The sequence below is a fragment of the Triturus cristatus genome, chromosome 12 (assembly GCF_964204655.1).
Source record: "Triturus cristatus chromosome 12, aTriCri1.1, whole genome shotgun sequence".
Classification (NCBI taxonomy): Eukaryota; Metazoa; Chordata; class Amphibia; order Caudata; family Salamandridae; genus Triturus; species Triturus cristatus.
In genome coordinates this window covers 618343647-618357627 of record NC_140595.1, presented here as the reverse complement: position 1 = coordinate 618357627, position 13981 = coordinate 618343647, and the positions used below count along the sequence as shown (strand labels likewise).

General features: G+C 46.1%; 1 protein-coding gene across 1 annotated transcript in view; it reads left to right on the top strand.

Moving 5' to 3' along the window:
• CDH15 (cadherin 15) overlaps positions 1-13981 on the top strand; it is a 167396-nt gene that overhangs the window by 95495 nt on the left and 57920 nt on the right. The window contains exons 2-3 of the mRNA XM_085636789.1: positions 1670-1843; positions 8818-8973. Of these exons, the coding sequence (XP_085492915.1) occupies positions 1670-1843; positions 8818-8973 (330 nt within the window). The remainder of the gene's footprint in view (positions 1-1669; positions 1844-8817; positions 8974-13981) is intronic.

Below are 13981 nucleotides of genomic sequence, written 5' to 3'. Positions count from 1 at the left end.
CAGCCCATTCCACACGAGTATCTTGTCTTGTCAGACTTATGAGGAATCACACAAATGCAACTCTAATACCACTGGCGGCTGCTGTAAAATGGAAGCTGTGAGGCAATGTGAACGGGGTGGGGAAATACATCAAACCACTTACCTTCACCTGCGGCCGCCGTCTCGGTGCCCCTCTCCAGTCACGCTGCATAGGTTCCCAGGGGGCAATCACAGCGCTGCTCTCATGCTGGTAATATTTACCAGCATGAAAGCAGCGCTGCGATTGGCCTGAGTGGGTTGACTTGACGCTCGCTCAGGCACAGGGAGCTTGCAGCTTTTCTAAAATGGCCGGCTAAAATGACATGCACACTTTTAAGTGCCCACCACTCCTCCCTGACTGTGACGCTCTGTCGCGATGGCTCCGCTCTAACCGCGGATGATAATGGTAAGATAAGGAAAGAAAAATGAAATGATGATCAAATGGCTTTATTATCATTTTATTTTTCAGTGAGGCAACGCTCCTCCGCCATAATGAAGGAGCCATCCCTGCAACACACACAACATTTTTAGGGCATGGGAGAAGAAGGCCCATCTCAGGGAATAATATCTAGCCGGTAGAAAAAACCCAGCATTGGCATAGCCAATAGGTCTCGCCTTTGGGACCTTATAAGTGTTTAGCCATTCAACAGTTGCATAACTAAATACTTATAAGGTCCCAAAAGCGAGACCTATTGGCTATGCCATGCGGCCGCGAAAGTGAAAGTGATCATGATCAAACATCAAAGCGGCTGTGAAAGTGAAAGTAATCGCGGTCAAGCGTGGCGCGCGCGCCCACGCACATGCACTGTAGGTCTAGGCTGGCCTGGTATCACTTTTTGGAGCCCTCTCAAAAAGTCTCGCCAGACCAGCGCATGTGCTGGGTCAGGCGAGACCTAAAAAGAGAAAAGTTATACAGTGCAAATACCATGATGCATTACCAATATTCCTAACCATACATTTGTAAGTGTTTATGTATGTGAGCACTCCGATGATGCTGCAAGAGTAGCAGCTTTCCAGGAGTACTCCTGAATTCTGTGAATTCCAAGAATGACAAACATTTGTTCAGATCAAAGGAGTAACTCTATGGGAACAGTTTCCAACTATCTCTGTGAATCGGGCTGTGTATGTTGTAAATGTGATGGCCATGGTGGTGGGAAGAGTGCCACAGGGCATGGCCAAAGACCGAGTCTGGTGACCTGTGCCCGCTGTACTCTGAACTCGCCTACAGGCTGTAGGTGGTGGGTACTTTAGGTCAGGGACAATTTATCTTTACATAATAAAATAATTGAAAAACTTTGCAAAGGGGAGGAATGGAGGTGGGGGGAGAGGGTATATATGAAGATATGTAGAGTATTATATGCTACTTTTTTCCATTTTTGAGTGTGGGAAGGGACTGGAGTCACGAGAGACGAAACCTCAAATGAGTCATGATGTGTTTTCCCTCCCTCAACAACGATGAAAGAAAATCCCTTATGAGTAAACTTGTTCTAAATAACATGCTTTATTTGGTCACATCTATTTTCGCGGACATGGCATACTATATGTACTGTATAGAATGGAATATGTATACCTAGACTATGAGGTTGTACCAGAGGCATCTGTGAGATCTTATGTGTAATGGGCAGTGTGTCTCTACTCTTTCCATGTGTAGGCTCTCAGTTGGCCAAAGATGGACGCCACCATGACTGATGGTGCCCGAGCCCTTAACCCATGGAGGTCGCGGCAGGCTGAGACCGGTGGGATGAAGAGGATGAAGAGAGCCTGGGTGATTCCACCAATCAGCGTCTCCGAGAACCACAAGAAGATCCCTCTGCTGCTGGTCCAGGTATGGCAGGCCAGGGACGCTGGGTATCTGCGTTAGCTGATTATATGGGCATACCGCATAATTCTACCTCTTGAATACTGAGCAAAGGGACAGACATTAAGTCCGAGTACTGGGGCTTCTGGGACCATTGTCTGTGGCATATTCTCTGCACATCAACATTTTGACAAAGTCGATAGGTCAGACTGCACTTTTATACTGAAAAGATGTTATGTGGTGTGAATGAAAATGACCCTCATGTTGTGTTCTCAGATGTGTACGATTGTATAAAGTATTTAGTTGCAAAGAAACAGCGTTAAACATTTTTTGAATGTAAAACAGAAGAAATAGGATTGTTTATTATTCTTTTTAGTAGTTGTTTCAAGACACATTGTAGTATTATAAATGATGACGAATGTGTTCATAGACAGCGGCACCATTTATAGTGCTAGAGCAGATACAAAGGTAGGGGTTACATAGACTGTTCTATCGTGGCTAGCAGGAAAATGGACAGACTGAATGGGCCTGTTAGTCCGTCTCTTGTTGCATTGCTGGTTTACCTTCGTACACACCGCTTCGTTCTCGTTCACTTTCCACATCTGTCAGTAACAGTTGACTAAGCTGTGAAGAAAAGGAGCATTTCCGGCTCGTCCCTCTTACTTTTTTTAGTTGTCGATTTTAAAGTCGGCCCTACTTCCAAAACAGGGTTCTTCCGAATGTCAATGCTGAATTTCACCCTCCCTACCTGGCACAGGTGCCAGAAAAGGGCTGGCAGGCCCAGCACGTGCCTGTTCTTTCCCCATCTACACAGGGTCTTTAGTAGGGGGAGTGTTGCTGGGCTTGACGTCTTCCTTCTGGCTCAGGGGGATGATTCACGTTGTGATGGTAGCAGCAGCCAGGAGAGACCAGATTTGGTCTTCTGGCCAGTCAGTGGACTCGCCTAGCAGAAGCTACCAACCCTATCGCTGACCTCGGCAGAGAACAGGCTTGTTGGACGTGTTTGTGAGTCCAGGGGCAAGCACTTAATGTGGGGCCCTCTCTATGTTTCTTTTGAATTTGGCCCTGTGATTTAGGCACCTGTTTCTGTGTATTAAAGAGAAAATGTACTTCAGGGAAAGAAACAACATGGCATCTGGCACACTCAATTGTATTTATTTTACCAACCTCTGAAATATACAAGGCTGGGCGGGCACAGGAGGATTTTAACTTGTTCTATATGATGTCAGACAAGCATCCCTGTATTTGCTCAGTCAGCTATAAGACTCCTCTGGGGCTGTTTGACTGCTTTGTTGTGTTCTGGGCTTCAGTGTCTCGGTGCCCAGAATGCCCCAAACGATGGGCGATGGCTGTAAAAGATCCTAATATTACACGCAGTCCTCAGGATGCTGCACACCTGCCAATATCCCAGTCGTTGGGGATAATGTAGCTTTATGTGTGACAACTCCATGATACACACCTGTAGTACAGGTGAAATTATGTGCCAATGTGCCTGCTGCATTATCCTCTTAATTATTTGCTACACTTACCACCATATGCTGCAGAATTTGCAGATTTGAACAAAATATGTTTTTTCTAGCTCAAACAGATCAAAAGGTACTAAACTAAACGTACCAACTGTGGTGCAGCACACACACAGACCCTGCACAAAACAGGTGAGGATGGTTCCCGCCTGAATTAATCTCGGTAGTAGTTTTCAGGGTTTGTAGAGTAGGAGGAGAGAGGAACAGTAGGCCCTGCTAAGAACAGCGGGGAGATTGTATCTTGGAGGGTCTTGACACAGAGAGGATCTCCCTGTGACTAAGGTCGACAGTCTTGCAGCAATTGCAGCAGAAGGCACAGGCAAGCTTCCTGGTTCACCACTGTGTCACGGACATTATCCTGTAGGACTGAAATAACATGGAGAGATCTTCGCCTGACTTTATTTCTCGTCTGTCACCTTTGATTGATGCACAAATATCAAATGGAGAGTGGATCACTAGTCCCAAAAGAACCAGGGTGTGCAAGGACAGTATTCCGTACTGTTAAGAAACCCTCAATCACGTTTGTTAAATAAAGCGGTATATTTTCGTTGTCCGCTCTGTTGTTATCAACGTGACAGCATCATCATCGGGTTAATGTAATGCTTCCTCCACCCGGAGGTCGTCCCACTGGTTGTTTTAGTAGTGATCGTAGAAAAAAATTGTGAATTTATAGTGAGGTGACGTGTGGTGAACAAATAATAATGATGGTTAAAAATCTCGTGGAGCCAGTAAAATGTCTTTAATTGCACTGGATCCGAGAAAGTTCTAAAAGTACCTTTGATTGATGGGCAAAGGCTCCAAGAGGCAGTAAGGATGAACAGTCCCGCCTCATGATTAGAGAGCTGGTCCTTGAGGTTCACTGAGTGAACACCACAGACAAGAGGATCATCTCAGCTCTGAAGGAGTCCAACGCCATTTTGTACCTGGCGGTCTGCCTGTCAGTCATCTTTAGGGCCAAGATGTCACTGTCACTGTTGTGAGACGTCAAGGCCCTGTAAGGGTCACCCAGATCAGAGGTACTCGACCGTCGTTGGACTGCATTGCCTGAAGCTTTGAACTGAGATGTTAAACCACTGACTTTGGGCACCCGAAAGTGAAGTGGCTGCTGCTCTAAACGAATCACTGGATTTCTGGCCTAGCCACCTCTGGGCAGGGCTGTGAGAAGTTTGAAGTCTGACTTGGAGACCATGATGCTAAAAACGAACACAGATCACTTCTGTGCCGGCGCAGCGCAGACAACAGGATAACGCTAATACGGCCCTAGGGACGCTTCATGGAAAAGTGGGGCGTACCCACAGCTGCTGCTGTCGTTTCCATGAGGCTGGGACAGCCCACAGCCGGCAGCATATTACCCACCTCAACGAGGACCCCAGGAGTGGAGGCTTCCTGTGACACATACTCACGCCTTGATGTCCCGCAACTGCTGTATCATCACCGGGGCTGGGAGACCTCTGCACTTTCACATGCTGGAAGAGCCCTCAACGCTCAGCTCCACAAACCTGCTGAGCAGCCCACCACCGCTGCTCCCAAACACCACAAATCATTGCGATTCCGCTCATGCGCCTGCAGACACCGCACCCTAACTTAAATACGATCACATGAGCAGCACTTTACCACCATGGAAGGACACGAGTTATAATCCTTCAGATACCTGGTTTATTCAGAATTCTTCCCCCTTGGCAAGGAGCAACCCTGGCAAAGTACTATTTTCCTTCAGTTTGCTTGTAAACTCAGGTTTGACCCTGCCATTACAAATTTGCCACCTCAGCTGTTTTTCAGATACTATACGATCATCTGAACCCACTGAATGAGGAGCACAATTCATCTCACCAGAGGGGCTCCCTTGTTTACACAACACACCTGGGGCACCGGAGGAACTCCTGGGGTCTGGCTCACACGCAGCGAAGAGACATAGAAGTGCGTATTGTAGATGATCGCATCCCCTGCCCCGTCACTATTCATTCTGGTTCCATCAAGAATGATCTCTTTTCATCTCTTTTGTGTTGTGTTAGCTGTTTAGCCGCCCAAAGAGTGCCTATTTTTCCATGTGGTATCTCTCGCTGGACGTCTGAAGACAATTGTCGCCTATGACTTCTGTCTCGTTCCTGGTCTCTCTTTCTTCTATGGTACTTAGGCACAACAGCTCCACATATTTCACATCAGGGTGAGTATTGCTCCACAAAATCCCCGAAACCTCTACATTTCTAATGATCCCTTTTCATTAAATGCCCACAGGATGCTGACCCGGTTACATCTCTCCCCCAGGAGGAGCATGGGTGGATGTTCTGTTTGTGCCACGTCTCTAGACGGGAAACATCCTTTAAAATGAAGCCAGAATCACGCTGTGCCTTTACAGCGCCGGCAATAGAATGAACGCGTCGTTACCACGCATTCGTTTAGCACGCATGTCGTTACAACAAATTAGTTTACCACACATGTCGTTCCAACAACTTGCTTTAGGGGTGTGCATTGGTGGAATGGTGTACGATTTTAAGTCCAGTACCTTCCCTACTGTTGCACAGACTAGAGTTGGAATCGTAAATTATACTATTTCAAAGTCCAGTGCCCCCCTAAGGCAAGTCACTGTAACAGCTTGCGTGCTAAAAGAACACATCGTAACAATGCGTTAGTTCTAATACCAATGTTGTGAAGGCATGCAGGCTGAAAGCATGCAAGATTCCGTCATACATTCCTCCTGACATCAGGACCACAGGCTACATGCTTTTCAAACCAAAGTGAAGGGGTACGAGTGCCCGTCTCTAAGCTAATGGAGGTCGACGAGGAGAGTTGCTTTCAGTCGTGGCCTTTAAAGGTGTCAGACCGTCTGCCAATAGAGGTGCCTCGACTGCCACTTAATGTTCACTTGAATAATTTCTAGTCTCATCCCTTTGAGCCTTTGGAGGAGGAAGACGTAAACTTCCTTCGCTGGTGGCTACAACCTCAGCCTGATGTCAAGAGGAGCTAGGAGCCTTGCTGAGAAGGGAGCCATTCCTGTGGCTGGACCTTATTTTTCTATTTTCATTCAGCCTTTTTGCCATTTGTTTTCCTCAAAGAGCTAGTGGTCACAGCACCTTACTCTCCAGCCATATTCCTATTCCTATGTCAGAAGAGAATCACTGGCATTTGCTTGGCGTCCGAGGTGAGCTTTGGAGTTGGGATTCTGAGTTCTTATCCTTATTAGTTCAGTCGACAAGTGTACAAACAAATTACAGTATGTGTTGTCACTTTTGGATGTTTGAGGTCTTGAAAGAGCAGAGGTTTGGGGTTTCCTTTGGTGCACCTCTAAAGAAAGGACCCAGACAAGTAAAAGGGACATGGTGCTAATGTCTGTATTATTTACCAGTAATTCCTATTATACTTAGTACAACTCTTCTTGTCACAGTCCTTAGCCTCACCAACTCCCACTCCCCTCTCCGCATTAAACCGGTCACCCTTCTGCCATTGTGAAGCCCAGCCTAAGCTCAGGAGATGCTGGGGCTACCACCTTCTTCTAGCGCCTGTAAGGGTGTGCATGTATGGATACCAGCACTGATGTTCTGAAATGTCCTGTCTCGGAGGTGGTGCACACCTCAAAGGACAGTTATGGGGAAGAGGAGGACTAAGACCAATGATAATTACCTGTAAGAAGTTTAGACACATGATGCTCCAACCCCTACCCCATCCACGCCCCCTTCCGCACAGATACTGCACGCACTGTTTTTTTTCCTACAGCTTTTATAGTTAACAAGTGGATGCACAAAGCAAAGACAACGCATCTGCTGATAAAAAAATTATACCTCTTCTTTTGTTGTTATATAACATAAAATAGAACATTGGAATGTTTGGAGCTACATTGAAGACAATGGAGTGCTCCAGGCTTCTAATGGCCGGTAGAAGCCCGGAGCTCCAACATTCTAATTGTGTCGTTCACAGCTGTTGCTGTAACAAAGGCTTCACGGAGTCCGAGGGGATTTGTTTTATTTGTTAGAACATTCTACCCTCTAGTATCAAAACGTTCTAATAGCCTTATAGCCCTCTGTAGCTGGGCTATATCGGTATAAAAGACCAAGTCCCTTGCTGGAGCTGGCCTATAATGGCTGGTATAGCCCTCTGCGGTGGGCTATAAGGATATAATAGAGTGAGGCTCTCACTGTCAACAGGAATTGGGGGGTTATTGTAACACAGAGAAACTAGAAAGATCACATATGCCTAACCATGACCTAAACATTTCAGTATCTCAGACCAGCACATAAAACATAATCATTCAAAGATGGAGCATAAAGTTACACATGGAATCAAGGATGAAGAACTGCTTTTATCATTCATATCAAAAGATACCCAACAACACCAACGAAATGCAAACACCTTTCAGTATTCACATAATTTGAACCATACAACTCTGTAATTACAAATTAAATAAAATCAATAAAAGCATTTTGTTGTACCATTTTGGAAGAACACACTGCACACGAGCCTTTGCCAAAATGGGCCCAACTTACATACCAGGCCTATTTCATACCCCTACTAGCTGGATCCGTGTCAGTACACGTCTCGTTCTGTCCTACACAGCTTGACCCTCTAAACTAAATCCCACTAAGCTCTCCCTCCCCCACCCCCATACTCGCTGGCCCAGCCTGTATGACTTACTGTATTGTCTAACAACACTATTGCTATCCAATAAGACAATGTACTAGGGCGACCAGACAACCCATTCTATTCTGCATGCCCATCACTCCCACATAACTTTGCACGTAACTGAAGCATCTGCATGAATGCAAACAACTGACAACTAACCTTCCTCTAGATTAGAAACTGTATACCATCAGTATACCAACTCTGACAATGCTGGCCTATGTTTGACTAACTGCATCACTTACAACTAGCACTAGAAATTGACTGGGCTCAATGGAGTGGCGTTCTACCCATCCGTAAAGCGCTTCAGCACCTCATCAGGGGGAGTAAGCACTATATAAATATATCCTACAATACAATTCTTCCCTGCATCCATATTCTGTTTATTGACACTTTGACATCTGTGATTGTTTTATGTTGGCCACTGCAAGTGATGGCCTATGGGATTCTTGCATGAATGAATGAATCGAACCCAGCCCTCTCAGTGCGGTTGTGGATATGAGCGAGATGAATGCAGGTGCCAATAGCGCCCATGTCCTCACCAGCTCTCTCACCCCACTGCTCACTCTAACATCAGTCTTAGTACCCCACACACTCACCTGAGCTGATGATAACTGCGGTAAATGCAAATTTCTTGATTTTTATGAAACCTTTCAAATTTTGGTCAATAAAGAAATTGTGATTGGTGAGAGTGATTGGGGTGAAGTGCTTTTCTCAAAATCACAAATTTTGGTCAAATGGTGAAGTGGAACTTAGAAACCAGCTCTACGTGTTCCACAGATGATACCTTTTTCACTAGTGCAGATTTTTGTATCATCCTTGCCTCTGACCACCCTCCTTTCTCACTCCACACTCTCCTCCTGGCAGATTAAGTCGGACAAACAGAAGCTGGGCAGTGTCATCTACAGCATCAAGGGGCCAGGCGTGGACGAGGAGCCCCGCGGCATCTTCACCATCAACACCACCACCGGTGCCATCTACCTGAACGCCACGCTGGACCGAGAGGTGCACGACCGTTTCAAGGTACTGGGGAAACAGGTTTGAGGGGGTACCGAACCGCTTCTGCCGGTAGGGGTTACAAGCTCAGGCAGCAACGAGTCGTGCAGAAGTATGGTGGAACAACAACAGGCAGAACCACGTGTTGTCAGTGGGGTAAAGGGAGGTTTTGTCTGAAGAGCAGGTTTGTGTCGAGTTTCTTCCGAAGCTGGTGCAGGAAGTCTTAGAATTAAGTGAAGATTCAGGGGAGTAGCTTCCATTGGTGCAGCAGGCGTAGTGGCACCGGGGCCTGATTATTGCTCTATTTTGTAATTCACACAACAGCCAGGGGGGCATTTCCTTCCTTGCACCAGGGCCACGACCCAGTGGTTACACTACTGTAGAGATTGCAGTGTCTGCCTGCATACATACATATAAACATACATATATGTGGCTAGTCTTCTTGGCTTGCCCTTTTTGTGCGCCCTTCATGGTTCTCCATCCCTGCCAGGGCTGTGCTCTGTGTGGTGTGCAAAAGGCAGTGTGAGAAAGTTTGTCTGAAAGATAACTCGGCTTCTTGCTGCGGATGGCCTTAAAGACGAGGAAGCATGTCATGACTGTGATTGGTCCTCAGAGATGAAGCTAGTCATCCTCTCCTGGGGTTTGGGTGATGTGATGTTTGTCTTTTGCCCTGTGATTGGTCTGGTAGTTGTCTGACCGACTGTCTTCACAGCTGAGCCAGAGAGACCAGTGTAGAGAGCTGCCACCGCCTGTGTGCGACAGTACCAGGGCATGGATAGTGCAACGGAAGGTTTACGTTTGCAGGTCTGCCTGGATTTTCATCTTTACAGGTTCAGGCGCAATATGGCTGCTTGTAATTTCTTTCTCACTCGGTCTTTGGATGAAGTTTGAAGTGGACATAGAAACCAAACGGCTTTGCCCAGGTAGAGTGCAAAGTGAGTGAAGCTACTCAAGGTCATAGCAAACAAGCATCGGCATAGTCAATAGGTCTCGCTTTAGGCACCTTATAAGTATTTAGTTATGCAGTACAATATCCTTGGTGCAACAACATCAACTGTTGCATGGCTAAAAACTTATAAGGTCCCAAAGGCGAGACCTATTGGCTATGCCAATGCTTGTTGGAATTGCTGCTGCCTTTACCCGCAACAAGGAGGTTTCCCGCACCTTACTTGGCAAATTATTAACATTCCACAGCTCCAGGGCTTTCCAATCATACTGAATGTAAACGCAAACTGCCACATATGGAATTACTTGGAACACAGGTCAGAGCCACCAAACAGCGTCTTTTGTCTGGATGGAGTAAAACACCAACTAGTAATGATCTGACAGTGTTTTCTTAATGTTGGGTACTTATAGACACCTTAGCAGCTATAGACCATATGTTGGACCACATTTCAACAGACATAGGCTTCAATGTTGACAGTAGGTATTGTCCTAAGGTTCATGGGTGTGAATGAGTTAAGTGTGGCCCTTTACAATTTTGCAAGCGTGGGGGGAGAAAGCATCAATTTTTAAGGTGTGAGAAAGGGTTGACATGCTGTGAAGGGGAAATCCACCCCCAAAAACCTCTGAACCCCACTTCGACCTCTGAGCGGGAATGCAATATGCAGGTAATCAGACTTTAAGCACAGTTCTCAACAAGAGAGCAATTTGTTTAATGGGCCAGTGGCAGCATTTCTCAGCAGAGTGGGAAAACATACAGCAATGGTATATCTCTGTAAAACAGCAATACATTTCGTAGGGCAGCCCCATACTTTCCCACAAGACTCCAACATATTAAATGGGGCCGTGGACAGGAAGAAATTACAAAGGAAAAGAAGTACCTAGTCTGAATCCGTGTTTTCACATTTCAAAGCCACAATATTCATGATGCTAGTTAATGACTTATTACAACGTTAGACTCAATGATGGGGGCAACTGCTGAATGACATCCTCAATGATGAATGGATTGCATACGTAGGTGGTTTTATTTGTGATTTGGCTAAATAAAAATTGGAATACAGTTTTCGCCTATCTTAAAGCATGGCCCTCACACTGTCACATGTTTGCACAAATAAATGAATGAGAGAAAACACCATTAAAAACGATGTAAGCTCTTTAGAACATGCTTAAAATATCTGGAAACATTAGGGAAAATAACTGCAGGCCAAAGTGAAAGTGATCGCGGGGGAAAAATGCTACCGCCGGCCACAGCTTGCAGTGCATTGGCGCGAGTGGTGCATGCGCAGCAGTAATTACGCCATATGGCGCCTCTGCTCAAGCACGAGCCCGCGCACATGCACTGCAAGCTGTGTCCGGCACTAGCATTTTTTGAAGCCCTTACTTAAAGTCTCGCCAGACCAGCGCAAGCGCTGGGTCAGGCGAGACCTAAAAACGATTCTTACCTGGAGATGACTGTTCGTGGTGATAAGAAAAAAGTCAATTTTGGGAGCATTTAAGTTCAAATAGATTTGTGGGACATCATGGCAACGGGGTCTAAATCACTGGGTGCTATGGATGAAAGCCCTGCGGTGATGAGCCTCACCCAGCTCTTTCTTGAAGTCCCAGGAGTTTCTGAGACTTTTGTTGAAGTAAATTAGGAATGGTTTATGAGTGATTACCGGAGGGTGTCGGGTTGGCGCATTGCATGGACGTTTGTGGCACTCCGAGACAGGTCAGAATAACAACTCTACCATATAATCCTTCTATACCTCCATAGGCCTCGTTTTTGGGGCTGGACTGGCCTTGAACTCACTGGTGCCTTTTCAAAGGAGAAAGATTAAAAATCAAATACCTGCGATCCCCACACACTGATCCAAAGCCACATTGTCGTGTCCACTGCAGCAACCGACACCTGTACACAGGGCTTTAAGTGGGATGAAAAACTGTGGGGGGTCTCTCAAAGGGGCGTGGACAATGTAATTAAGGGCATGGCTTAAAAACACGTACGCTAAAAATCTGTGCTTAGCATAGTGTGCCTCCTGACTTGTATTTTGCTGTTTCTGTCATTGCATCCAGATATACGATAGAGACCCGTTTCGAGGCCCCCTTTAAAAAACTGCTGGTGCTCAGCACTGGTGAGACCTGGCCCATTTAAAGCCCTGCCTGTACATCTGTTTGTAAATATGTCCACAGGAAACATTGCTGTTTATTTGTGGGAGGGTCTAACCTGTTTATTTCAATGGGCCACTAGATAGCAGTGTAACACAAGAGTTCTGGACTTGCACTTCTTTAATGGTTGAGTCCTAGTCTAGAGCAAGTTTTAAAAAGACAGGGTGTATTTTTTAAGGATGTAAACAGAAGAATTGTCTTTGTGATTATATTCCCTGGTTTGGGATCTCCAGTTGGCAATGGTTAGCACCTTTGTCCAAGTAGGGACCGTGCCTTGTAGTCAGAATAAGAGAGTTACACTCCTAAAATAAACCCTGCTCACCCCCTTGGTAGATTGGCAGGAGCAGTCAGGCTTATCTCAGAGGCAGTGTGTAAAGCATTTGCACATAACCAACAGTAATACAGTGAAAGCACTACAAAGGGACACCACACCAGATTAGAAGAATATCTAATCTTTTTTTATATGAAAAACAAGACCATAACTATAAGAATCCAACATACAGTACTTGAAAATATATACTTTGCAAGATATCCTTTAAAATTGAAGAATTATCTCAAAAACACAGTTCTTCCGAGTCGGTAGCTCCGTCTGGTGCTACCATGATACTGAAAACAACAGAATCCAACAGTTCTGTCTGACAGCAGACTCGTAAACAGTACCTTTTTCATTGCAGCCGACACGTTGGTGCGAGCTAGTCATGGCAACCGTAACGGTTGCGATGTGAAGTGAAGCGGTGCAGCGAGAGGTGCCCTCAAGGCACGGTGCAGGCAGAGGCTCAGCGTCAGTCATCCAGCGGCATCGTTGAGACCAGGGCTACATTGCGGAGTGTGTCGGTGCTCGTTAAAGTGCTGGCAGTTCAGGGCGTAAGCGATAGAGCGGGTTAGCGGGAGCTGGCGTCGGTTGGCCCAGACTGCGGTGTGGGATGAGGCAATGCATTGTGAGACTTACGAGCAGTGCCCCAAGCCATGATGCGGTCACGGGTGTCGAAGTCAGCAGGCAGTGGCGGCGTCAGTTAGACCAGATCAGGAAAGTGAAGCGAGTTATAAAGTTATGGGCACCAATATGTATACTGCATTTCTCTTTGTTCTCTCAGGCAGAGAGTGTCTGTGCTTAGTCCAAACCAGTTAGGTCCTCTCTGGCCCAGCTTTCCAGCAGGAGGTGGAGACAGCATTGTTCAAGACTGACCACACCCATTCAGGTGCAAGGAAGTCTCCTCCCACTACTCTAAATGCAGCCCAGGTCTATTCAGCCCAGCTCTGACTCATCCAGGAAAGGCAGGACACATCTGGACCCACCTCAATGGCTGCCTGACAAGAATGCATATCCCCAGCCCCTATCACTCCAATGCCAGACAGTCAATCCACAAACCCAGCAGAGGCACACAGGGTGGCTAAGCAAGAAACAACCTACTTTCTAAATGTGGTATTTTCAAACACAGAACATAAAAATCATCTATACTAAAAGATGCATTTTTACATTCTGAGTCCAGTCATACTAAAAACCATTTCCCTATCTTGTCCCAATGGGAAGTTAGGCTTATAATATGTTAGAAGTACATTTCCCATTCTCTATGGGACAGATACCCTTTCCATAGTGAAAAACGAAATACACTGTAATTCAATACCAGGACATGTCACACACACCAGATGATGTCCTACCTTTAATTTACACAGCACCCTGCCCACAGGGGTATCTTGGGCCTACCTTAGGGGCGACTTATGTGTAAGAAAAGGGAAGATTCGGGCCTGTCAAGTGGCTGCACTTGCCAAGTCAACATGGCAGTTACAAACTGCATGCAGACTCTTCAGTGGCAGGTCTGAGATACCTTTACAGGGCTACCTCTGTGGATGGCACAATCAGTGCTGCTGGCCCACTAGTAGCATTTGATTCACAGGCCCTGGCACTCTCAGTGCACTGTATTAGGGACTTACTAGTAAATCAAAT